We start from the raw sequence: 25,210 nt of genomic DNA, 5'->3' as shown, positions 1-25,210 counted from the left end.
AATGAGAAGTGTTCTAACAACACTTTGAGGGCAACTGAAGGAACCTCCATGGTTTGTGTTACCTAAGCTCAAGACATCCACACACTCAAAAACAGTGCACAAAGGAAAGCTTTGCACTGGCAGAGCAATATATTAGATAACACAGCTATGATGTTAAGACAGACAGAAAAAAGCAAGGAAATATTTAAATACCTTTTATTACCTTTTATTTAAATATTTAAATACCTAATACCCAGGAAGCTACAGATGATCACAATAACACAGAGGAATGTATTTGGAAACAATCTAACGTTACTTTGACCTGGTTAAGAGAGCTTCAACTACCCAACCCAAGATTGCCTAGTAACTTAACTCAAATTGGGTTAACCTACAGTGCCGTAAGATGGTCTCCTCCACCTACATCCAAGATAGTATCATTACACATAGCAGCCAACCACGGAAAATTATTGTCCAGTGTATTTTGCAACAGCCAAGGGCTTCTCTAGCTTAGAAAACAACAATTTGCAGATGTACACTGCTCCGCCACTTGGTCTTGGCTGACATCTAGTGGAGCTGGGAGCAGCACCTTCAGTTTCCAGCTTCTAAGTGTTCATGCTTCCAAGGGAGATGGAATTGTATATTTAGGACACCTCAATTCACAGTATTTATTGCAACAAACTGCAACTGTGAGCATTACAGTCAGACTTCAAAAAAAAATGGAAATAATTTAAAAGAGATGTGACAATTTGGTCCTTTCCACACTTGCCAATGGGCTAGGCAGAAGTTCAGTTCTATTTTTGCGCCTTCTTACAGAATCCAGCAACTCAAATGCTTGTTGTTTTCTCTAGGACACAAGCCGGGCCACAGACCCTATTACAAGGTGTATACAAAGGCCTGCCAGGACTGCCATCACTTTTGTCACCTTCTCAGCAGGCCTTCCATCAACCAAAGTATACCAAAATTCCTTCTATTTTCACTAAAAAACACATGCTTAAAGATAGAAGAAATAATTCAGGGCTTTCATGGATAAAGGCCTTACACATGAGTGTTGATGTGCCCACACATCTGTCCTGTTCACTTGCATTATTCAGAAGCTACTAAAACAGAACAAACTTGATATTAAAACATATCAGCACTCAAATGAAGTTGGAGCAGAGAAATAAATACTATTCATGTACTGTCAGCAATGTCTTTCTAAAGTCACCTAAGGACTTCTGCTTAATCCCCTTCCACCCTGGGCACTCTGAACACAAGAACTGGACGCCTCTGCTGACACCTGTTGAAAGTTTTGGAAATCTATGACCTAGAGGGCAATAAACTGGCAGCTGAGTTTCAAAGGAAAAAGCTAAAGAGCTTCTGAAGATTAATGAGCCATGATTCTGTATTGCTAGACAGAAAAAAAAAAAAAAAAGGGCCCAAGTAAGGAACTTCATCAGCTTGGTGCATCCATCGGCCAAAAGGAGAGGTTTCTAGAAATACAGTATTGCTTAATACGTCAAGGCGTTAAGTCTGAAGCACGCCCGCTATCCAAACCTCATGATGAATTTCAGCCAACAGTGAAGTACAGTGTAGGAAAAAAAAAGGCACTCTAAAAATAACGCGTGAAGGCTGGTATCTCAAGTGGCTCTGCTCCCGACAGGACCACTCCCGTGCTTTCCATCAGGCATTCCCACTGCCTGCTCGCACACTGGCACTGCCTCACAAGACAGCCAGTACCAATATGCCATCCAAACAGGGAAACTGCTCTGCCTAGCGATCCTGTAACTTTAAAGAGGTTTAGGGTGCTCATGAAACTTTACCCACATACTATGAAGCCGTGTAGAAAGAATTTAAGGGTGTGAAAATTTTTTCTTTTCACAAGTATACACTAAAGGATCGTTTTATTACTACATGGAAAGAATAGATTCAATGATTCTTTTAAGCTCTACACAAAACTGCTGCTATTACAAGCTGGGAAAGTTTACCTGTCATCCTCCCCTCCGTTTAGATGGGCTGAATTTTTCTCACTCTTTCCCTCCCTCAAAAATGACTGCACCTCCTAAAATGCCGAGATCCCTTTCAAGGAGCATGACTCCAAAAAGGAGGGATGGGAAGAAGAAAAAGCTTTTCAGAGTCTCCACTGGGATTCGACAGACTGCTGGAATCTGTTAGGAGAAAACAGCATTTTACAGGCGGCTCATTATATCGGTCACGTTGCATTTCTGGCAGGCGTGGAAAGCAACACTGGTGACACTGACTCTTCATGCAAGCGTCATACAGGGAATACTCCTACATGTCTATCCTTGCGTAGTCCAAGTAAAATTAGCCTCCGTAGTTTCCACACCCTGACCTGGTTTCTCCAACTCAAAAGTGGGGAATATTTTAAAATCTGATCTACTCCCTTAAAGTCAACACCTGATCCAAACAAACAAACAATCAATCTCCTGTTTGACATCACACAAGAGAGAACAGATCTACTGTCATTCGAGGGCATACAATCTACTTCAAAGAAGGCTGGTTCACCAGAAGAAAGCCCACTTCGACACAACCACTTCCTCAGGAAAAAACTTAACACTGAAGGCAAACACTCCTGTCCGACACGCTGCAATTAATTTCTGTAAGCATACGACATCCTCAGGACCACCTATTTTAGGTAACATCCTGAAATCCTCCACAGTAAAGAAAATGGATTATTTTTCTTCATATTAAGACTTCCCTTTCAGTGGAGAGGGATGGATGGGGTGGAAGTTTGGTGTGGTTTTTTTTGTTTTTTGTGGGTTTTTTTGTGTGGTTTTTTGGTTGTTTTTTTTTAATGCAGCATTTCCACCGCACCTTTCCATGATACTCAACTTCTGCAGACTCGAACATATGACCAGGCTGCTACCTGCCTACTGTGACCGTTTGCAGATTTAGACCCTATGCACTACTAATGCAGGATGGCCAAAGTCTTTCTCCAGTTAGGTCCAGATTTAGACATCAAAGTCTGCTGATGTGCTACATGCTTACCCAGAACAAGAGCATTCTAGTCAGCTGATATCCAGCCAACAGAGAGGCTAGAGGGCTGTTCATATCCCAACCTACTTTACTCAACTAGAAAGCAGAATCACAGATCACACATACTGTTCACATGTACAACATGCAATTTTAGGTATCCAAGTCCGCAACTAAATTCTAGCCTAAAAGCTATTGAGAATCCACCAGCATTTCTTTACACTGTATTTACCCTAGCAGTAGCAAGGACTTTCATTTCAAGGTAAAACTTCTTCCTTCTGGCTTCTTGACAACTGACTTTCAGAATACGAGTCAAAGCTTCCTAGCAGCTACTATTTAGCTTTCCCCTGTCCCTTCTGGTAACAAGTGAGACTCTGGATGTAAAAGTCTTGAAGCAATTTGGAAAGATATTCAATTCGTAACAGCCTTCCTCCTTGTCTTCTCTCCTCTCATACACAAAAAAACAACCCAAAGAAACGCAGAACATTAATGCATTTCACAGTATTGTGAATCTGACTTCTTCTCATCTTGAGATGAAATGCAATTTCATATTTAGATGCAAACATATTGCCACAGTAAACTATTTTAGACACACAAAGAACTAGTAGAATAATGACACTGGCTATCTGAAAGACTTACAAGAAAACAATGAAAATCTCTCAAATACATATGTATTCTACTTAAGAGCCATGGTATGTAGGATAACTTAATCCCCTCCCCCATATGAATAAATCAACCTATTACAAAGGATACTTTAATATTGGCTTATTTTGCTTGAATATACTGTACTTAACTGAAAATCATGCTCTTCAAATGAGACTGCTTGCCATATTCTGTAAACAAATAGGTAACTGTTCACAGAGCCAAGGAAATTGGAAGCAAGATTTAGGACCAATATGGTATCTTCATAAGGCAGCTTCTAAGAAGAACCTCTGATCTACTTCAGATTTAAAACTTGACTGAAGACCGAAACTATCCGACTAAAGGCAGCAACCTGCATTTTTGCAGCTGGTTTGGAAAAAAGGCCATCTACTTGACAGTTGACTAGAGAAGCATTTCCACATGCAATATTAAGCAATACTTCAAGAAACAGTAACTGCAAAGAGATGCACACACAAACTCAGAATCAACACTGACATCACGTAATTGCTATTGCAGCAACTATGGCCTCAGCTAATCAGAGCTGAACAACATTCTCCCGCATTTGCAAACAGCAGGGCTGCACTGTAGTCAGACATGTGACTGCAGACCACACACTCCGAAGAAACTTACTGAGGAAGCAGCAGCAGCCAGAGGAGCCACTGCTGTGTGAACTTCAGAATAAGCTGTAGCTTTTCTACAAACAGAAAGACTGCCTGGTGCATTTATACCTTCGAGAGCCATTCCTCCCAACTGCCCTGCAAAGCGTGCAGTGTAACTGCTCTGGTTTTGTCATACATACTCACTAGTAAGATTCCCATCAAACATCTGTAATCTGCAATGCAGAGCTGCTTTCTCCATCACACTCTTCAAAAAAGCCAATGAGACAGCATCAGATACACTTGCAAATTTGATTTATTTTGGCATAAGGGACACACAAGCTGTTCAAACTAGCAACTCTTGAAGAGTAAGCAAGAATAAGAATCAATCTCATTTATTCTCATGCTTACAGAAATTTCGTACAACAGAGTAGGAGAATTTTGTTCTGGGGTTAGATAAGTTTATTTTTGCAGTGTAAGGCTGAAATGCACAAAATACCCACTAAAAGAAAAAACAACCCAAGTGCATTTTAGGTGGGTAATATCCAACTATGTTTGTATGGACACTCTGGGCACTTCCTGCTCATGGAGAGAAAGTACTGTCAACACATTCAAGAACGATGGAGAATTCCTCTGCAGAGAAGACGGCAGGCAGACGTATGCTGCTGAAATTCATTGATTTTAACAGCCCAACGACTAACTAAAGAACCCACAATCCTTCTGCAATCAGTGAAAAGAGACAGAGACCTCCAAAGGTCGATCCATGTGACCCTTAGTGATTTCCCAGAGTGACCTGAACATAGTGATGTAAAGCAGGGTTCAATCGTGTACTTTGAGCCCCATGTCATTTCTCCTTTCTTTCTGAATGAAGATTGCTCCCTAGTACTGGCGTCATCAAGCAGAGACCACAGAGTGCCAGGCACACAACAAAAAGTGCTGTGCTACTTCATGCAACATCTTCTGATTTCATCTTCATTACTGTGCTGCAACTTTATCAGTCATTTATTCATACAGGGTAGCTTAGCTACAATACCTTTACAGAACAGGAAAGGCAAACTCCGCCATACATACACCTACGCTCTAGAGCATCAGAGTCGAGACGAGACCTTGGCTCAGAAACCAACCTTGAAAGCAGTGATGTAGTTCAGCTTAGGCCCCCAACTTACCACATTTTTAAAGTCATCCTCTGCTTCATCAAATTTTCCTTGCTTGAGCAGTAATTGCCCTCTCTGTAATCTTGCCTGCAATGAAACACAAGATAATTTCTTTTGATTTATAAAATGAAATTCAGCAAAGTATGAACACAAGCTTCAGTTTCCTTTAGCAGGGAAAAAAAAGCTTCATTTTAAGCTGAAACAAAGATCACACCACCCATTCTCTATCTTCTCCATTTGACAATCTTCTTACGAGGCCTCTCTGATGGTAAAGGATCACTCTGCACCAGAACTGAGGGACAAAAAGCAACCATGGTTGTTATGAACAGCTGCAACTCACGGAAAGAACTCATTGAAAAGTTGCACAGAACAAAGTGAATGTTTACCTTACACCATTTTCCTGATTACAACTGCTTATAGATTTTAAGAAATTAGCAGAAGTAATAGCCAACAAACAATTCCCACATTTAATTCTTCCACTAAACTTGCAAAATAACAGAAGCTAAGTAAAAAGACAAGATAATGATTTAGAAGATTCTGATTTATCACAAGAATATTTTCATACAACAATGATTTTAACATTTGCTCCTTCATTGTAAGCTATACAGGACACGCCACTGCCCATGGAAAAGGGAGACAAGAGAATTGGATGGAGGGGACTCCAGCATCAGCCTCCCAACTAGTGAGGCAGTCTCCACACACAGTATGCGGAAGTGAGAAAAGGGTAAGTATATCAGAACTTGCAACAATCCCACAGGAAGGCAGTGAGATCAGGACAGTTCCTGCAGAGAAGAGATGCCTCAAATCAAATGCTGATTAAGAAACAAGAAAAATAGAGGCATCTGTGCGCTTCCCTCCCCCAAAGGGCATAGCCTTGGTGACCGAGAGGAGAATAACCACAAGTGAGAGAAGGAAAGTGTTTAGCACAAACCCATGGAGAACATGAACTTAATAAAACTACTGTTAGTTGTTAGAATAACTGGCTAGACTGTACTCAGCATAGCTGCAAATTCAAGCACATACACTATTACTATTATTTCCTCCTATTCAAAGCCCTCTGAACGATAATGTATTTTCTATTTCTGTTTAGCAAAATCTGAAATAACAGCCCTCTTCAAAGCAGGTTTTTCTTACGCTTGAACAATTTTCAATTCCAGTAATACTTACTGATGTGAAGTCCTGCTTTAATTCAACCACTTTGCTTAAATCACGAATTGCTGCTTTAGATTTGCCCATGGCTAAGTACACTGTGGCTCTTCTGTAATAAGCAATGTAGTTATCAGAGTCTCCCTCTGCAAGTGAGCAAACAGTAATCAGAATGCTATCTCAAAGCAAATGAACCTTTAGGTACAGTGAAACTGTAATGACTAAAAATGTATTACCTGAGTTTCAAGCCACTGGAAAAAAATTGTGTTTATCAATAAAACATAGCCTTTGTAACATTATCATAGCAGTATTTCCTATGCAGTTTGATTATTTAACAACAAAGATTACAGAAACACAGTAAATGCCAAATAATTAAGAGTACTGAAGGTGAAATATGTACTTATTTTTCAGCTTTGTACAAGAAAACAGCCACTATATACTAACCCTTTATCTCCAACTGCAGGCCTACATTTCAAAGCATGTTAATTCATCATTCTCCATCCCAGCCCCTGTCCACCATACAAAATGCAAGCAAATAATCCCCAAATTACCAATATGTTAGTCCAATGTAGTCACAGACGCATAAACCCTTTACACCCTCCACTGAAATAACAGCAACTTCTTCCTTGGGTATTCAAGTGGGCACCAACATCCCCTCTCAACAGCAGACAAATGCACGTACATTATCAAAACCTGAAGGCTAACTTCAAGGCCCCCACACTCCATGTTGTCTGCTGGTCAAACTCCCAAGATTCAGCAATTTTAACACACTCTAGACTAGCACATACATGTACACCCTTACAGGAGGCAAACATCAGTCTCTGAAACAAAGACTTTTCTTCATATTCTTCTCTATGCAGTATTTCAAACAAACAAATGACAGTTACTGTGGGCCCTCAAGGAAAGGTAACTTAAACCACCCAAACAACCATATGCAGTAGAAGACAGTAAACTTCTTCCTGTGCTATTAAAAAAATGATCAGTACAGAATTTGTAGACAAGAACATCCATATCTGAGGAACAAAACAAGTATTTATCTTCTTCACCTCATTTGAGCTTAAAGTTGAACTTTAAAAATTAACAGAACAAATAGCATTGCCAAAAATCTTATGGTCAGTAACCAAGCTTCATAGCTGGCCACCTCCATTACCAAAACAATAGTTCAGTTCTCACTGGAAACGGTATCTGCGCTCTTCCTCTACAATGTCTTGGCTGTGGAAAAGCTAATGTCCAGTACTGAAATTTAGTAACAACCCCCATGCTGTATGTCACCTTGTATGCCAGCATTCTGGATGTCAATTAAATTCAAATGTTACTACCTTTAAGAAACCAAACAATTTGGTATTAAGTATATCAGATAGGAAAGAGCTAAGCCAGAAAGCATTTTCCAGCACCAGACGATGATCCAGAATATGGGTTTGCCTCAGTTTCCCAGTAACAGCAACAAACAGCAGTTGACATTTACCCAGAGAAGGCATAAGCCACCAACTTGATGGGATCAAAAAGAGTTTAAAAATTAAACTGAAATGAGAGAAAATGAGCAGTATCTTTCTTTCATTTTAGATGCTTGCAAAAAAAGAAGAATAGGCTGGCTGAGGCAAGACAAAAAGATGTATCTACCTCACAGTCTATGATGTTGCAGTACAGGCAAAATAAAAAGAAGACTGGAGAAACTTCTCCCTTGCCCTACAAATACAGTAGGCAAATCATGCTTAAAATCCTCTCAAAAAGGCAAAATACAATGAAGAAAGAAGTTTGATGAAGCTTTAGGCAATCAGGCTCAAACCAGCATCCAACTAAGAATCCCAGCAAGGTCACAACAGAGGTGGTCATGCCATAGTTCCACTAGGTCCTCGAGCACTGCTGGCAAAGCAGAGGGTCTCACTCCACAAAGGCACCTCACACCACTGCCTCCTGTGCATCACCACCAGCATTCGTATGACCACATGCTGAACTGGACTTTTTACCAAATCCAAGTTAAAGCTTGCCAACCAATAAGGGAATAAAACATGTTGTAACACTAACTCTGCCCAGATCCCACAGGCATGCTTTGGCAGTGACACGAGGCAAAAGGAGTAACAGACCACCTCTTGGTGGAACAAGAAGCTTCCATAGCACAGAAAATTAGGTTTTTTCCCCCCATGTAGTTAATTTGGCAGTTTCTTTTATCAGAACAAAAGCATAAATATTCTGCTGCACCCCTGTTGCCTCCTGTCCAAGTTCAAACTGCTGCATAAAAGTGCCTCAACTTCTATGGCTCATGGAATACAATTTGCAAGAAAGCAGGATGCTTAATGAAGCAAACAGTAGAAAAAACAAAACACGGAAGGTATTTCAGTGCTACAGTCACTTTCCTGAGATACATACCTATAGCTGCATGAAAGTGAGACAACGCATCTGCTAGTTGTCCAGCAGCCAATAACTTCTTTCCCATTTCAAGTTGCTTTTCTACTTCTGCATTTATTCCACATTCGGCTCCTTAAAGAAAAATAAAAGGATCAAGATTTTGAATGAAGAGTTTGATTATACCCAATGCACACAGCGACAATACACACAACAAACAGTTACTGATATAGAGGCAGAGACTGCATCTTCCTGTACTAATAAAGTGGCAGCTTAATAAACACATAGCATGTATTCCCCATCCCAAAAAGGATGTCAAAGTAGATACATACTGTAATACACTGCACTGTGAGAAGGCACCAAATATGCCTTTCTATCCCTGTCTATACATTCAGTAACATACTTTTGCACGTCAAGCTTTATACATCAACTATAAAAACAGTCTGACAAAATACATTTCTGTGTGGGCTTTCAATTTGAAAACAATCTGGAAAAACACTCATAATGCACACATAACAAATATAAAAAGGCTTTAAGCTAAATTTCATGACCCTACTACTGATAACTCAGGACTCAACTAAGAACAGTTAGCTACTTCTGAGACCGGCTTCTCATCTACTGCACTTTTGTCTCATCTTCATAATTTCCAAGGCAAACTGTTTCCAGAGCACAAATTTCGCTATAAACAATTAAAATTCTCACTCCCTTTTCATTTAACCAGTAGTATGAAAACCATGTTAAAATGGTACGTTTTCAGAGTGCCATTTTTACTTTAAAGCTAATAAATTGCTGCTGCTCAACCAACAGCGAAAGACTATTGTTGAGAAGAAACGAGCAGCTGAGTGCAAGCACGTGCTGTACATACATCAACTCCACCACAGAGGTTTTGCATTTGTACTACGTCCAACATTCTTCAAATTAGGACAGAATTCCACTACACCTTACCACGACTATTAAAACTTCCACACTATAAGAAGTTTTCTTTTACTAAGAGCATACCACATGCACAAATTTAAGCAAGGTAATACATTAAAATCCTGAATAAATACATTACATTAGAAGACTACAAACTACAATTACTAGGAATCAATTTCTTCGAGTCAGGTTTTGTACGGAGCTAATTCAGATAGGCACTTGAATTAATCTCAAATACGACAATGCAGCAGCACTTTGAAGTAGTTTCTTAGAGTCTGAATAAAAATGTTACACTAAGATAGTTTGAATGAAAGCCTATCTAAACTTCTCACACCAAAAGGTGATTAAACGACAAAGTATTTGTAATGAACAATAACTTCTGATCGTCAAGTCAAGATTTTAGAACTAGAATCTTTCAGCACCTAGGATCTTAATTTAATTATCCTTTCCCACTCCTTAATAACAGCTCATAATTCTTCTCATTCCACATTATAAGAAAATCATTGAGCTGTCTATACCAAAATGAATGAAATGCTCTCTGCAGTCACTGGAAAAAGCTCTATCTGTTAAAAGACTGATAATAATTCAGCAAACTGAATACAAGGGCTTTGATTCAATTATTTGCTTTAGAACAACAACAGCAAACAAACTCCTTTTTTTTAATTAATGGAAATTACTTTATAAAATAAGCCCCAAATTTCCAGTCAGTAATTTTTTTTTGTTTAAACAGCGAGAGTTAAAATAGTAATATTACTTATGATATAGTCAATTTGAAGACCTTATTAAATGATGCATTTTATAATCCATCCTAAGTACTTCTAGCTCTGAATAAATTATAAATAGTTCCGCTCATACTGAGGAAGTACTTCTTGACAGCAAGTTCTTCACATGCAATGTTCTACTTTAAGGTAGCTTTTACGTGAATGTCTAATTTTCAGAAAAAAGTTATATTCTTTGCCATTTTGTTTTCTTGCTTCTTCTCTAGCTTCAAGCTTTGATCACTGAGTAGTCCAATGTCCTCTAAAACGACCAAGCAAGCTTTGGAGAAAAAAACACCCCTACACACACAAAAAACCCCAAACAAAACTGGAAAATAAACCCACCACAAATTTCCCTGGCTTTGGAAGTATACTAGCAACAAATCAGATATTAAACCATAAACAGACTGAAGTTTTTAACATGAGCTAAAACAAACAAAAAATTCTGAAGCTTCATCCCTCCTGTCTATCCCAACATACAAATATCTGAAATCTTTCAGAAATTCTCAGTTTGAAGTGGTGTCCTAGAAGCTGGCTGTAAATTCCTCTTTGATGAACCTTCCATCCACCTAAACATGACATCCAATTTTCAGAGTCTCAAGCACCTGAAGGAGTGTCCTTGTTTCATATTTAGTCACATCAGGATAGCTCCAAGAATAGATTTTCCACAGTACAGACGTACCTACACTATTCTGTCTTTCATGCACATTATATACAGTACAGTTTTAAAGTTACATAATACTTTAGGCAGGAGAGCCACCTTTTTCCTTGAAAACGCTCCAGATACTAAAGGAAATGAGAAAGGTGACCATTAATAGTAAAGAGGTAAGTAACAAAAGAAGGAGCAACATGGATCGAGAAATAAGGCAAACTGTGAAAGACTGCAGGTTCCCTGCAGAACAAGACTAATTAGTAGGCATACATTAAAACTTGGCTCTGCAAGCTGCTGAACATCATAAATTGATGTGGGAATCTCCAGAAGCCGCCTTTCTAATCAGCATAACCCTGATGCCAAGAGACATTTACCTTAACTACTCAAGAACACTGTACACTGACCTGGTAGTTGGGCTGTTTATTCATATAAATCTATTGCTTACTCATTTTCCAGCTGTAGGCAAACAATTACTCTAAATAAACAACCCCACAGGTAAGGTCCAAAACTGATCCCTTAGACTCCTGTGCGTATGTTGTCAAATTCTGTGTAACCTATTCGGGTGCCTATTCTTTGGTCTGCGAATGAACCTACGGACTTAAGTTCAACCGGAGGAAAAAAGAAACCAGCCCCTCAGAGCTCTTTCCAACAGATCAACAGTCATTAGTGAGCCGGACGCCAAGGGCCCAGCACTACAGCTGAACGAGCCCTGTATGTCCAGCAAGAAACCAAATTTACGCAAGAGATACACAAGCATACTGTTGATGTTTAAAACTTCCAAGTATTTTAATTTGAATATTATTTCTAAAGCCTACCTAATTGTTCTCTATTCACCAACAACCTCAGGTGACCACACGCAAGGGCCTCAGCTGTCAAATCAAGTCAGATACATCGGATAAATTCTGAGTCTGTAGTCCTGGCACTGATACAAGAGTGGACAATAAAAAAAAAAAAAGAAAACCTACTCCCAGGTAAGGACACCAGTCAGAAGGCACAACAAAGATAAGCAGGTGCACCTAACCTGTTTTTCCAGTTAAATACACTCACTTCAAATAAATTGTAGCTTCCTGGTAGAATTTTTGTTTTATTAAGAGTAACTGGTGCTAACATGCAGGTACCTAAGTATATGAACTTCAACTATATCCTCGTACAATCTGTCACATCCACAGTGTAAAAAGCTTAAGAAAGCCCTCCAGCTTCAAAAGTTTCAAGATTTTACATTTGTCTACACACTCCTCTTTTTCCCCCTGAGGATTTCCCACCTATATTTTTTTTTTTTAAATCTCATCTCCAGGCTGAGTAATGGCATTATGAAAATAGAATTAGTTCTGATTGTACACCAGAAAAAGAACTGTTTCAAAGAAAAAGAAGAAACATGCATGTCACTAACCTTAATTACAATTATATAAACTTTCTTTTTTAACATAGAAGAGTTTGACGATTGTCTTGTCACGTGAGTGGGAGATCTTGCTTTTGGGGTGATTTTTGATCAGAATGACCCTGTGTTTAGCACAGTAAGTCTTAAGTTTGCTGCTATTTTTAAACCGGTTTGGGCTTTCCTTTGATGTGTGTTTGCAAGTGTGTTTTTCAAAGACAAGACTGAACAAAGTAAGCAGTGGACAAGCAATCAGTTTCAGGAGCAATACGAAAAGGCTCACAAGGAGCCTCAGAGCACCCACTGGAGCTGTGTGTAACTTCCATCCCTCAAGTCTTTACTCCCTCCATTTGCAAAGAAAGTTGGTAAACACAGCTAAGATTGGCAAACTAAAAAGCCATCCCTCTCTGCCTCCAGAAAACTAGAGGCTTTCTTCCCCCTTCATGGACTATCCTTTGCAACTTGGGGTGAGAGGAAAAAAAACCCTCCGAAACTCAGGACAGAAACATCTGGTGTTGGGGGTGGGCATGAGAGAAACATTTAAGGTTAGTGGTCCCATAACAAGGAATGGAGCCCTGTATACTGAACGCCTGTTTCTTCCTCCTCTTATTACACTTCCTTTCTTTTACTGCTAGAAAGGAGAAGAGGAACCATACGCCCCTACCCTCCTCAGCTGCCTCTTTTTGTTGCGATTAATGTGGACAAACAGCCATGAAGGATGAAACTTCCCAAGAGGTGATGTGTCAAATGGGAGCTTATTCAGCACAAGTTCAGGCATTCAAGGAGGAGGAATTGAGAAAACGCTACAGTAAGGGGTGAACTGCAGCCTGCCACATCACCTAGCACTCCAAAACCTTTTTACTGAGCTCATTTACCAGCCAGATATAAATTAATATTCATACATATTGACTGTAAGATACAAAGTTAATGCAGACCAATGGTTCTGCTGGTTCAAGAATCTGATGGCACAAGGCAGACTTCTACAATCAAGACATCAAGATGCAAATTTAAATGTGAATACTAATACCTCTGAGTTCAAAAACCAGTAATGGGGGGGGGGAATCCAGATACTTCAATAATGTAAAACCACCAAATTTCCTAACTATACATCCTAGAATATGAAGTCATGAACTAACAGTTTACTAGTTTTAGTAAATGAGACCTAGAACCATCCTGTTCACCATATTGCTCTACTTCAAAACATCTTTATTAACTGAAAAAAATATACCCCAAATTAGGAAACATGGCTTTGGTATGGCCACCTAGCCATTAAACCACGTACTTGAAATAGGCTGGCAACTCCAAATACAGAATCCTTCGCAGAAGCAGCGCTGCCACAATCTTGGTGGGGAGGGGGGGAGAAGCATACTTTGACCTCAATTACTGCTTTTCTGCTAACACTACAGAGCATCTTTGCCACGCTATGTTCCTATTGCCAACTGAAGCATTCCTTAGTTCAGTACATCAACCGAGTTTCAAATGTCAAGCCCAGGTCTACGGACTTATTCTGACTCCTGAGAGCTTCAGTTCCACCTCAGCCTGCCACTGGGGTTAAAGAACGTTCCTCAGGTGAAGCTCTCACTATACGCGCCCACGTATAGCGAAATTATACATTTAACATGAGCTTGCAAATATAGGTTTGACCATACAGGTGCTGCTGACAGTGTCCTGAAAGCAAACAGGGTGCACAAAGTGCAGATAAACTTCTCTGCCGAGCTCCAAATACTAAAGTGAGGAGGGAAAAAAAAAACCACAACAAACCACCACTAGTACAGAACAAAAATATAAACAAATGCCATGCAACTCCCTAAAGCCTCTGCAAATGTGTAGGTCTGGCACTAGTAATGGCCGCGGCTGAGGGGGACCGCTGAAAACCGCCTTTTAAGCTGGAAGCTGCGCAAAACTCCTACAAAAGCGAGAATTTTAGGTCCGATGCCGCCGCACAGCCGCACCGGAGGACACCACGGCGCTCCCAGCGCCTCCCGGCAGCTGGCACCCCACCAGCACGCCGAGGAAGGCGAAGCACACGTCAGGCCACCCCAGCCAGCCCCGCCAGGAACCCACACCAAGCCAAGCAGGTTGCAGGCAGCGGCCGTGCCCTCCTTACACAACCTCTCGCCACAGCCGCGATGAGGTGGCAGCTCCGCACCTCCTCCCTCCTCACAGCCTCTCCAGAAGGGCCTTTCCCCCCCCCGCCCCGCAGGACGGCCCGGCGGGCTGCCCCACCGCCACGGCGGCCCCTGGGCCTCTCCCCAGGCCTAGCCCGGCCACACGGACACCCGAACGCGCTCCACCGGCGCGACCCGCTAGGGAGAGCCCGGGCGGAAGGAGGGCGAGCAGCCACCGGCTCCCCCCGGCCCGGCACCACCGCGGGCCCAGTGGCAGCCACCCCTCCCCCGTACCGCCACACACCCCCCCGCGCCCCTCACCAACCGCCCCCGGCCCTCACCCTGGTACTGCAGGTCGAAGAGCACCAGCAGGAAGGGCAGCGCGGAGCCCAGGCGGCCGGCGGAGGCCGCGGGAGACACCATCTCCGCCGCCCCCTCCCCCGGCCCCGATGCCCGCCCAGCCCGCGGCGGCGACAGCAGCCGTCGCAGCCCCGGCCGACAGCTCCAGCTTCTACGGGGTGGGTCGTGGGCGCTTCTGATTGGCCACGCCCGCCCCTCACGCTCACCAAAAGCGGAAGCAGGCGTAAGGGCACCCGTCCGCGCACCGCCGGGCCCCGCCTTAAGCGGGGGGGGGGGGGGGGAGGGAGAGGGGGAAGGGGCGGGGGCGCGGCTCTGCGCCTGCGCGGCAGGGAGGCGGGGCGCTACCGCCGCTGGGCTTGCGTGGAAAGGCAGGTTTCCTGGTCCCGCGCATGCGCGGGAGGGTGGGGCGACGCCGCTGCCCACAGCGGGGTGCCCTCACTGGAGATGGCGGCGCGGGCCTCAGGTCTCCAGTAGCGAGATAAACGCCGAGTGTCTCCATCTGCTGCTGTATTTTACCTCGTGGCTCTTTGCCCACCGTCTGCTACCGCGGCCGGGCTCCTCCCGGGGCGAGGAGGGCCGTGCTCCAGGCCCGGGTTTAGCCCCTCTGAAGGTGCTTGGCGGGTGCTGGCAGGCCTGGAGACGGGCGCGGGCTGCTTGGAGTGGGTTTAACACTTGTCAGTATTCAGGGCCGCCTTGTGGGGCCTGGTGGTTGCTTAAGTGTTTGAAGTCAAGGTCTCTGGACTACTCAAACTGTAAAAAAATCGAGCACTAAGTCACAAGTAAATTGATCTTGGTTCCTTACCACTGTGCCTGACCTAGCTGTAGAGCGGAGGAAGGCAAGTGGGATTTCAAACTCTGCTTGATTGTCCCCAGGACACAATGCTGTTCTCCACTGCAAAGCCAAGGTGTTCAGCGTGGCCTTAACTGCACGCTGACCTCCGGGCGTGCCAAAAAAGTATTGGGGAATTGACCAGACTGCAGAAAAGTTGGTGACAGGACTTAGCAGAGCACAGTATTTTCATGCTAAAAGATTGTATTGGATCTGTAAACCGAAAGCAGAGCCTATGTAAGATACCCTGCAATCTAACACATGTTTTTGGACACCTCTTTTCCTTTCTTTACCATAATGAAAATACAATATGTTCTTAGCTACCACGGAAAAACTAATCTTGTATGAGCCTAGTTGCTATGTTCCTAGTATTGCTGGATAAACAATTCGTATTAGGGCTGTATTATATGTTACACCCCATCAATGAAAAAAAAAAAGTCTTGTTCTCAGGGGAAATCTGCTGTAAAAAACTTGAGGCTTGAAGTCTGATTTGGCAAACACAGAAATTTCTTTTTTCATTCTACAGGTATGGTCTTGTTACTTTTCTCACCCTAGATATAATTTACAAGCTTTCTTGAAAGATCAGACTGAAAAAAAGGAAAGTAATTATCCTTCTTCAAGGTTTGATTTGGAAGATGATGCTGCAAAGGTATTGCCTTGAAATTTGGCCTGCAGAAGATATTCAGAATAAAAACTTGAAATAATATAAGAAGCAATAGGTGTGAAATGAATAACTGATGACATTCTAAAGATGTCAGCAGGAAGAAGAACATGAAAACTCTGTAGCACTATGGGTAACACAAAATATGAAAGCCTAGAACTGAACTGACCAGAATGCAATCACTGTTCCAGTAGATGAATTCCTTTGATTTTACCCGAGGAAAAATGTATTAGACCCAAGCCAGAGAAAATGAATATGAAAGCGAATTTACACCTCCAACCTTCTAAGATAACAATGGTAAGGATGATGATATGCTTAATGGACTGTTAATAACAAGATTAGGAGAAAACAATCTGAAGAAAACTCAGGACCTCATACTGCAATGCCAAGCTTAAGGATTCAAGCATCAAATCCCTTAAAGCAAGATAAAAGTAGTGTGATTAAAGTGTCAAGTATCATTCTGAGTGGATGCTTGACAAGCCCTTGGTCCTTTGCCTTGGACCTGAAATACTGAGCCAAAGTCAATATTTCAGGCTGACATGATGAAGAACAGTGTGTAATGCCAACGCTACAAAATGATCTGCTTAAGGAGAAAGCATTTGTCATTGTCACTCTGTGCTAGAAATGCCACCAGGTACACAGAATTACGCAGTAATTAATTCTTGAAAGAGGTCAAACCATGAAGGACCATTCTTGATTATCATAGATATTTAGATATTCAGTATAAACTTGGGAGAACAAGTTCCATAACACATATTCCCTTGTGCAATTACAGAATGGGAAGAGGAGGAAGACTTGAAAGAACAAATGCATATGATATGCCAACATTAAGTTTTGGAAGTCGAAAAATAGCAAAGCAATACAGCTGTAATGCAAAAAGTCTTTGAAAGGGATTGATAAAAATTTTACTGGTATCACAAACGAGTTTCTTCAGCAGTCTTGAGTTTTGGAGTGAAAGGGTGGCTGGCCAAGACTACACTCATGTTCAAAGTGCTCAAATGACACCAGCCCAAGGAATTTTCTCTTGAGTTGCTGCTGGTAATATACATAGTAGCGGCAGAGGGCGGCAATTAGCAAGGAATGACTCTTGAAGCTACGCATTGCTTCTACTAGAGACCATGAACTGAATATGGTGACATATGGTGGAGATAGTTGAATCTGTAGTTTATTAACTGAGAAAACCTTCTCAGTTATAACACAGTAAGAAGTCTGTATTAGATGTGACAACATACAGGATCCTGGAAGGAACCTGGTATGTTTGGCAATACATTTTAATTAATAATCTTTATTCCAGAACCACCCAAACAAATCAAAGTTTCCTGATACAGGAAACAAAGGAATATAGCAGACTGTTACGTTGCACGCAGTCTAGTGTGAAAACGAAGGAGGAGGTGAGAGGATGATAAGACAGAGAGACTATGCTCAGGACTTCTTCCCGTCAGAGGTTTCTTGGACCTTACACCTTGTTTTTATTCTTGCCGATGCACATCCCTATCAGAAACTTAGCTGTGTTGGAGCTAAATGAAATAGTAGTGTACATCTGGTTAACATGGGACTATGGTTTATGTAGCCACATCTTTTGGTAATTTCACATTTGGAGTGGTGTTCATAGGAGAGGAATTCAGGGAAATGCTTTTTCTGGGCTCCTTTTGCAGTAAATGGAAGCAGAAAGGCTCCTACAACCTGCAGTTCAGCGCAAGAACTTGATTTGCATGCTCTAAACTAGCACTTGGAAGAGCTGATATTTGTCATTGGGCTTGAAAGTGAGTGTGAGGGACCAGGCATGTTTAGGGCAAGGCTAGCCTCTGTTAACACTTTCCCCTCTCTATTGTCCAAACAAAATTCTGCACGTATGTCTTTGTCATATCTCTGATGGGAGAAGTACATTTCTGGTGTGGAATTATTTAGCCCTCTGTGCTATCACCTTGTGTGTAGATGCTATATAAAAATACTAGCTACTACCTGCTATTTACACTGCTATAAATATGCTTTATGTAGCCCATTTGGTCTCATTTATTTTAAGCTTGTTGTAATATGGGTCCTCGAGTCTGCTTAATTCACTAAGCTGTATCACTAATTAATTTATCAGTAGTGCTGTGTTATATGTAGGACAGAAGCTGGAAAAGGGGAAATAGACATCAGTCTTTCCTTACACTTAGATTTATTTTAATGAGGGGAATTATACTATGTTTGCAGCTTTTCTCACTAGTCATGGTAGCAACAACAAACTCCAAAAATCTCAGAACACATGCACTATGTCCTGCCTACCTTAACCTTCTGGTATAATGAAGTGTCAAAAAGGGAAGGAGATATTAGGAACCCCATTTTGTGCTTTACCTTGACATTTTAGTGTCCCAGTTAGAGTTGGCTGAGTTGCAGATACTTTGGGGTTTTTTTGTTTGAACCAGAAAAGGTCTAAAAATAATTCAGATTAAAACCTAATTTCAAATTGAAACAATGCAACCCAAACAGTATTTTTTTTCAAATATTCTGATCTAAGATAAAAATTCACTTCTGTTGATTTTGGGAGGGGGAAGTCTTAACAGAAAGCAAAATATTTATTATGAAAACACATGCCTTGTAAAACATTTGTTGTAATTTAAGGCATAGAACATTTTTCAATTAAAATGCTACTCTGAAAGTAAAAAATCTTTACTTCAACCATTAAAATACTGTTATATTTCTGAATTAAACACTCTGTTTTGAAGAGATATGGAAAATGTTAATATTAATGAACGCACCTCTTTTTTTTGATTGAAGCAATTTATGAAATTCAGCCTATTTTTGTAACTAATTTTGATCTCCCTGAAAGTGTTTTTGGTTTATCTGTCATTTATTACAAATATTTTTCTCACCTCAGCTACGAGTTTCAAACCTACATAACTGGAAGCTGTTTGTTTCTCTCAAATGTCTCTTTGATTTTAAAAACTGTGAAACGTATCATTGACAAAGTACTGTTCCATCACTGAAGGTGCTCGATCCTATCTTTCGTCCCGCCAAAACACCAAGGTTGGCAAAGCTCACACTTCTGAGGATTGAGAGTACGAAGTTGGAGCGTGTGTGTGTGCAGCCTCACCTCTGCCTGCTCCAGCAGACACTTCCACGCTCTTCCTTCCTATGAAGTGGGTGTTTCCTGCGTCTCTTAAGCAATTATTCAAGCCATTCAGCAACAGAATACCCCTCATGCACATTTTTATAAGCGTGTAAGCCATTGGCATGTGATGCCATCTAGCATCCTCTTCTACGCGCCCACCTCCGAATCAACAAGTTTCATTCATCCTCTAACTGCTAACAGTCCAAGAGGGAACAGAACTCGCCCTGCTGGTGTGGCAACGATGGCCTGAGGAAATGAGGTCTCCTGCATCGCCTTCATGCGCAGATATCCAGATGCCAGTGTGAAAGATTTTATTGTCACACGAGTGGGTTACACCAGGTGTTGCTTTATTCACAACTCAGAGTTGGGCCATCACCTCAGCAAGTGGCAAAGCTCAACTCACTAAACCAGTGTATATACATTTATTAAACCGATTACATCAAGTTTTTTTAAGTGCATCATTTATTAAGTTCTCTCTATTCTTCTGTCTTTGTAGAATTCTCCCTTGCTGTTTTCAGGTCCCGCTTGGTTTCAGGGTCATCTCAGGGTCATTGTCTGTCCTTCGTCTTCTTCTGTGAATTCTGTTTGGTACAATCCTGAGAAAGACTTTGAAAGACTCCAAGATGTTCTATTAAACTTACTCCTATTTCTAAAATTTAACCTATTGACCTATGACATTAATCTTGCTACACCTTCTTATCTTATGCTAGGGTCAATTGGTTTTTAACCCAACCATGATAAGGCCTATACAGGGGACAATTGAGACCAGCATACCAGTTGTATGGTTTTTTAACACACCTGTATTCACACAATTGAATCTATGTTCTAGTTCTATGATTTTATTCTGTTCTATAATCATAATCAATCTCCTCTGTAATCAATCTCTAACAGCCAGGCAGAGATCAGCTATATATATATGTTGCCCCTCCTCACACTCACAGGTTTGCTCCAGCTTCTTGCCATTCAGTGCAGCAACCTGCAGACAAGTGCAACCTAAGGAAGACAACAAAGAGCTTGTGTACATCCTGCAGAGTAGCTGGTATGTTGATTAACTCTCCATTTCTTTGTTTCTGGAAATCAAGAGTTTTGCAGAATCCAGGACTCTCAACAAAATCTTGAAGGGGCACAGTGTCCTAAGGCATGCCCTTAAAATTTTGAGTAGCAGGACTGACAACATTTGAAAGAAAAGAGGAAACAGACTGCCCTTGTATGCTTTTTGACTGAGATTCTGAGAGATGCTGGTTCATTTTCCTTTTTCATACAGTTTATTTACTGCCCACAAACATTCTTGTGCCCCAGTCTGTGTAAAAGTGCAATGTAGTTGCTAGAAAAAGAACAAATATCTAATCCATGCCATTCAAAATTCAGCCTAGAGGCTGCTAAGTGTTAAAAACTGAGTCCTTGATTTCGTTTCAGTGTTCAGTGACCTTGCTATTGTTCCAATTCTATCAACGGTTTCTAAATACAAAAACATTAAATGCCACATGTGTCAGACGATGGACAGTGGCTATTTTCCTGAGTGCAAACCTGAGCTTGGCTGAGTGGAGCTCAGTGGGTGAACCCCATGGGTTGGAAGAGATATATCTACCCTGCCTGGAGCTGCAGACCGCCTGCAAGCAGTGCAAATACAATTCCTGGTTCAGCGCTGCGTCCCAAGCTCAACGACAGGGCTCGTTCGGGCAGCCAGTGAGCCAGGCTGAGGCTGACATCACTGGAGTTGCTCTGCTGAGTATCCACAAGAAGCTCCTGGTCAAACTCTGCTTGGCAAAGGAATGGCCGGAGCCGAGGGGACTCGCAGTCATCCTGCCTGAGGTGCTGCCTGCAGCCGTCTCTCTCCTCGTCGCACAGAGGTACGTAGTAGTGCGTGCCCTGAGAGACCCTTGGCCCTTTGTAAATTTTGACGGGTCAAGAAAGGAGTTTGAATGGCCAAGAAAGTATCCTTGTGCTAAAACTACGGTACCTGCAATTATGTTATTATTCACATACTGGGAAAGAAGTTAACGGGAAGGCAAAAAGTCATCAGAAATGAGACAGCAATTTCAGGTCACACTCACCCAAGAAGTGAAAAAGCTTCGTGATGCTGTTCTTGGCATATGACTTAGGTGTTCACCACAAATAAGACAGCGAAGATGCTATTACAATAATATCTATGTTTAAAGTAGATGAAACTCACAATCAGCGCGTTTACAGATGTTTCGTTAGAGTTAAGCTGAATTCCCTCCGTGTTTGGGGGAAAGGAAAATAAATGAACTGTGTGGCCATCTCAGTAAAATCCAGCTAGACTCATTGCATGAACACAAACCTTTAAGAGAAACAGTTTATGTGAAGAAAAGAAGAAGATTTAGTTGGAGAACAGTCTGAAGTACGTAAACTTGGAATTTGTTAAACTACATGGGGCAGTGTCTCTTCAAACTGCTTAATCACAGCTGGTGGTGCGTGTTGGAATGAAGGAGGTGGCACAGAGGAGAGTGGCTCATCCTACCTTTCTTTGCTTTTAAATGCTTTGTTTTCCTGTGATAAAAATATATATTTAAGTAATTTCCTCAGGTAAACTTAAGTGATGGAAAGATTGAACGAATGGAAGTATTATAGGCATTGAAATTGAAAAATGTGCAGTGGAGGGAGTTGGCAGGAAGGAAAAGATTAAATAAATTGAGAATCTGGCTAGGCTCATTATTACACCTGTTCCGTGCTACTCAAGTCAACTTTCCACCAGAGTTAATGATTACTGGTATGCGTCACCCTCAGAGCGCTGTAGGAGAAAGATTACCGAAAAGTCTATTTCTCAGTTCCCAGGACAGTTTTTCCACTGTCCTCTCAAATTAAAACATCTTGCAGAACATGTATGGCATCCTCCTCCATTCCACAAAACACGCAGATAATTTTTTCACTTCATACGTTGGGTCAGGGCCCCAGGGGCACTTGGCTGTCCCTGCCCAGCCTGCCATGCCATCTCCCCCGGGATCCTCAGCCCCCGCCCCAACAACACCGCAGCAGGGACGGTCTCCAGCCCCCCACAGCCCGGCCCTCTCCCCTGGGAGGTGCGCAATGCCTGGGGCTGGGACTGCCCTGCTCGCCCAGGGGCCCTGGTCCTGGCTGGGGTGGTGGGGTGGGCCCTGGCTGACGGGTCCTGCCCCAATCCCCAGGGGGAGCAGCTGGCCCACACTGTGCCCTGACACCTTTTGCAGCTACCCAGGTCATTTCCCAGATAGCCACGGCCAAGATGCCATTTTATTTCATCCCACAATCAGAATAATCTTTCCTTTTTGTGTTCTCCAGTTGCAGGTGCCCTCCATAAGCCTCACAAATACCTTGCTCCTACCACAATATACTAGGTTTACTTCTTGCATTTTAGCTCGCTTTCCTCATCCCATTTTAATCCTTTGCTTCTTAGCTTTCCTCACCAGCCTCCCCATAAAAATCTTCCTACTTACTAGGAACCTCAGGCCTTCCCTACTTGTTTTTAATGAATTCAACCAAGAAAAAACATATCAGCATTTCACTGTGTCAAAAGAATATGGAAAATCCTCCTAGAACAGAAAATCATACAAAATCGTTTCATAAAACCATCACACACACAACCAAAACCACATTGCCAGAGCAGCTAAGTAGTAACTTAACTAAGTTACTGCTGAGTAGACTTTAACATTATTTGAATAGCTTGGACCACAAATTGGGCATGATCTCTGGCTGTCCTCAACCTCCTGCACCAAGTCATGCTGATGGGGAAAAGCTGAAATACTCTTGGTCCTGTGCCCTGCCACACCGCGCTGGCCGGGCGCTCCGGCCCGTGCCCGTAAGCCGCTCTCCGGCTCGCGGCGCGTATGTGCCTCTAGGCCCGACCCGAAGAGGCTGTGGCTGTCGCGTCGCTGGTTTTAAAAGTCATCCCTTCGTTACGAGCGTTAATTAAGGTTCACCACGCTACAAAGCCTCGATACCCCCATCTCCCTCCGGCAGTGCCTGGTTCGGCCGTGAGCGCGGCCGGACAGCAGCGGCTCGGCGGCAGCAGCCAGCGCTGAGGCCCCGACACCCGCGTTTCTTCAGGTGCTCCTTCCAGCCGGACCCTCCGCACTGACCGGACCACGCCGGGGTGTCCCCTCCCCAGCCCCGCGGGCGGGCAGCCGGCCTCCCCCCCCTCCCCCTCCTCAGCCCGGCCGCCAGCCTCGGCCCCCGCCCCCACTCCCCCTCGGCGGCAGCGGCGGGGCGGCGGGAGGCGCGGGGGAGGGGAGCTGCCTCGCGCCGCGGCACGCACCGGTGACGGCCCGGGCCGGGGAGCGGCCGCAGCGTCCCTCGGCGCCCGGCGGAGCAGCAGCCTGAGGTGAGCCGAGGGGCTCCCCCCGCGCCGGGTCGCCGCTGAGGGGAGGGAAGCGCTCGGCAGGGCCTCTCCTCGGGGGAGGGCGGGAGGGAGCGGGGAGGGAGGCCGCTCTCCGGAGCGCAGCCGGAGGTTTCGGCTGGAAGATGGAGCCCGGCTCGGGGCCTCCCGCAGGCCCGGCCCCGCTCGGCCGGCTCCGCGGCTCCCCGCCGCCTGCCCGCCGGGCCCGGGCCTTGCCTGCCGGCACGGCCGGGGTGCAGCGGCGCCGTGCCCCGGCGGGGAGGGGTGCCCGGGGGAGCAGGCCGCCGCCGCCCTCGAGCGACGGCCCCGAACCGAGAGGGCCCCGCGGGTGGCATTCGGCCGGGGCGCAGCCCCGAGAGGGGGGCTAAATGCGACAGAAGGAAAGTGGTGGGAGCCCGCAGGGGCTGAGACCGCGCTTCTCCAGCACTCTGTGCCCGCCCTGCTGCCTGCGCTGGGGTGGCGGGGCGGCTTGTGCCGCTCCTCGGCCTGGGGATGCGCCGCGGCCGGGTCACCTTCGGTGCCGTCGGGCTTGGGTGGAGCCGCACGGAGCTCCGTGCGGATATTCCTGGCTAAACCAGTCGAGGAAAACAGGCACATCCGCGGGTTTGGTTTAACTCGGCGGGCTTGAAGGAGCGGGGTTGTTTGTTAAACCCGTGCGTCTGTGAGGTGAAGACCGGTATGGCCTGTGTGCTTTTTCAGGCTTCTTCTGCTTGACACGGGAATTGGTAGTTTACAAAATTCATGTGTTTTCTATGCAAAGAAATTTCTCCTGTGCCGAATATATAGAGCATGTGTTAGGCTCAGATCTTTGGGGTATGGATTTCATTATGTACAACTTAACAGTTCCTTTGACTAGGAAAACTGTCCTAATACAGGTTTTCAAGGTGTTTTATCGAATTTGAGGCATGAACATTTTGGGCAGTATTCAGTATTTGAGCATTTCTAAAAAACCTAGGGTGTTTACAACTAGAAATATTTATACACCGTAGATGGAAGTGAGTCTGCAGTATATTAGAAATAGCTCTAAACGAGATTAGTTGTATATTTTCATAATACTTCAGGAGTCAGAGCAGCACACAACTCAGTACTAAACCAGGCAGATCTTTATTTGATATATATAAAAAATGTGAAATAAGTTTCTTTGAAGGTAGCAATTGCTGGAGGCCCTGCTAGTGGAAAATGAGGTGGCAAAAGTGTCACTCTTGCAGGAGGAGACTGCAATGTTACAGACACCACACAGTATCTTTCTGAATTGAAAAAAAAATGTTGTGGTAAATGATGGAAGAATCTGAACA

The 25,210-nt window shown here is 43.4% G+C and overlaps 2 protein-coding genes across 5 annotated transcripts in view; one reads left to right on the top strand and one right to left on the bottom strand.

The window, feature by feature from the left end:
• Positions 1–15,180, bottom strand: part of DNAJC3 (DnaJ heat shock protein family (Hsp40) member C3) — a 36,280-nt gene extending 21,100 nt beyond the window's left edge. Inside the window, exons 1-4 of the mRNA XM_075423848.1 lie at positions 14,980–15,180; positions 8,855–8,965; positions 6,509–6,633; positions 5,354–5,428 (exon numbers count right to left, since the gene is read on the bottom strand). Of these exons, the coding sequence (XP_075279963.1) occupies positions 5,354–5,428; positions 6,509–6,633; positions 8,855–8,965; positions 14,980–15,061 (393 nt within the window). The 5' untranslated portion in view covers positions 15,062–15,180. The remainder of the gene's footprint in view (positions 1–5,353; positions 5,429–6,508; positions 6,634–8,854; positions 8,966–14,979) is intronic.
• Positions 15,181–23,832: 8,652 nt separating this feature from the next.
• DZIP1 (DAZ interacting zinc finger protein 1) overlaps positions 23,833–25,210 on the top strand; it is a 40,209-nt gene continuing 38,831 nt past the window's right edge. For 3 of the 4 annotated variants that reach the window (XM_075423835.1, XM_075423826.1, XM_075423812.1), the window contains exon 1: positions 23,833–23,900. The gene's annotated coding sequence lies outside the window, so the exon portion shown is untranslated. Of the gene's footprint in view, positions 23,901–24,560; positions 24,592–25,210 lie in introns of those variants that run through there. The other variant, XM_075423818.1, reaches the window with a different exon arrangement.

The sequence above is a fragment of the Opisthocomus hoazin genome, chromosome 1 (assembly GCF_030867145.1).
Source record: "Opisthocomus hoazin isolate bOpiHoa1 chromosome 1, bOpiHoa1.hap1, whole genome shotgun sequence".
Taxonomy (NCBI): domain Eukaryota; kingdom Metazoa; phylum Chordata; class Aves; order Opisthocomiformes; family Opisthocomidae; genus Opisthocomus; species Opisthocomus hoazin.
This window is presented reverse-complemented; position numbering and strand designations above follow the sequence as displayed.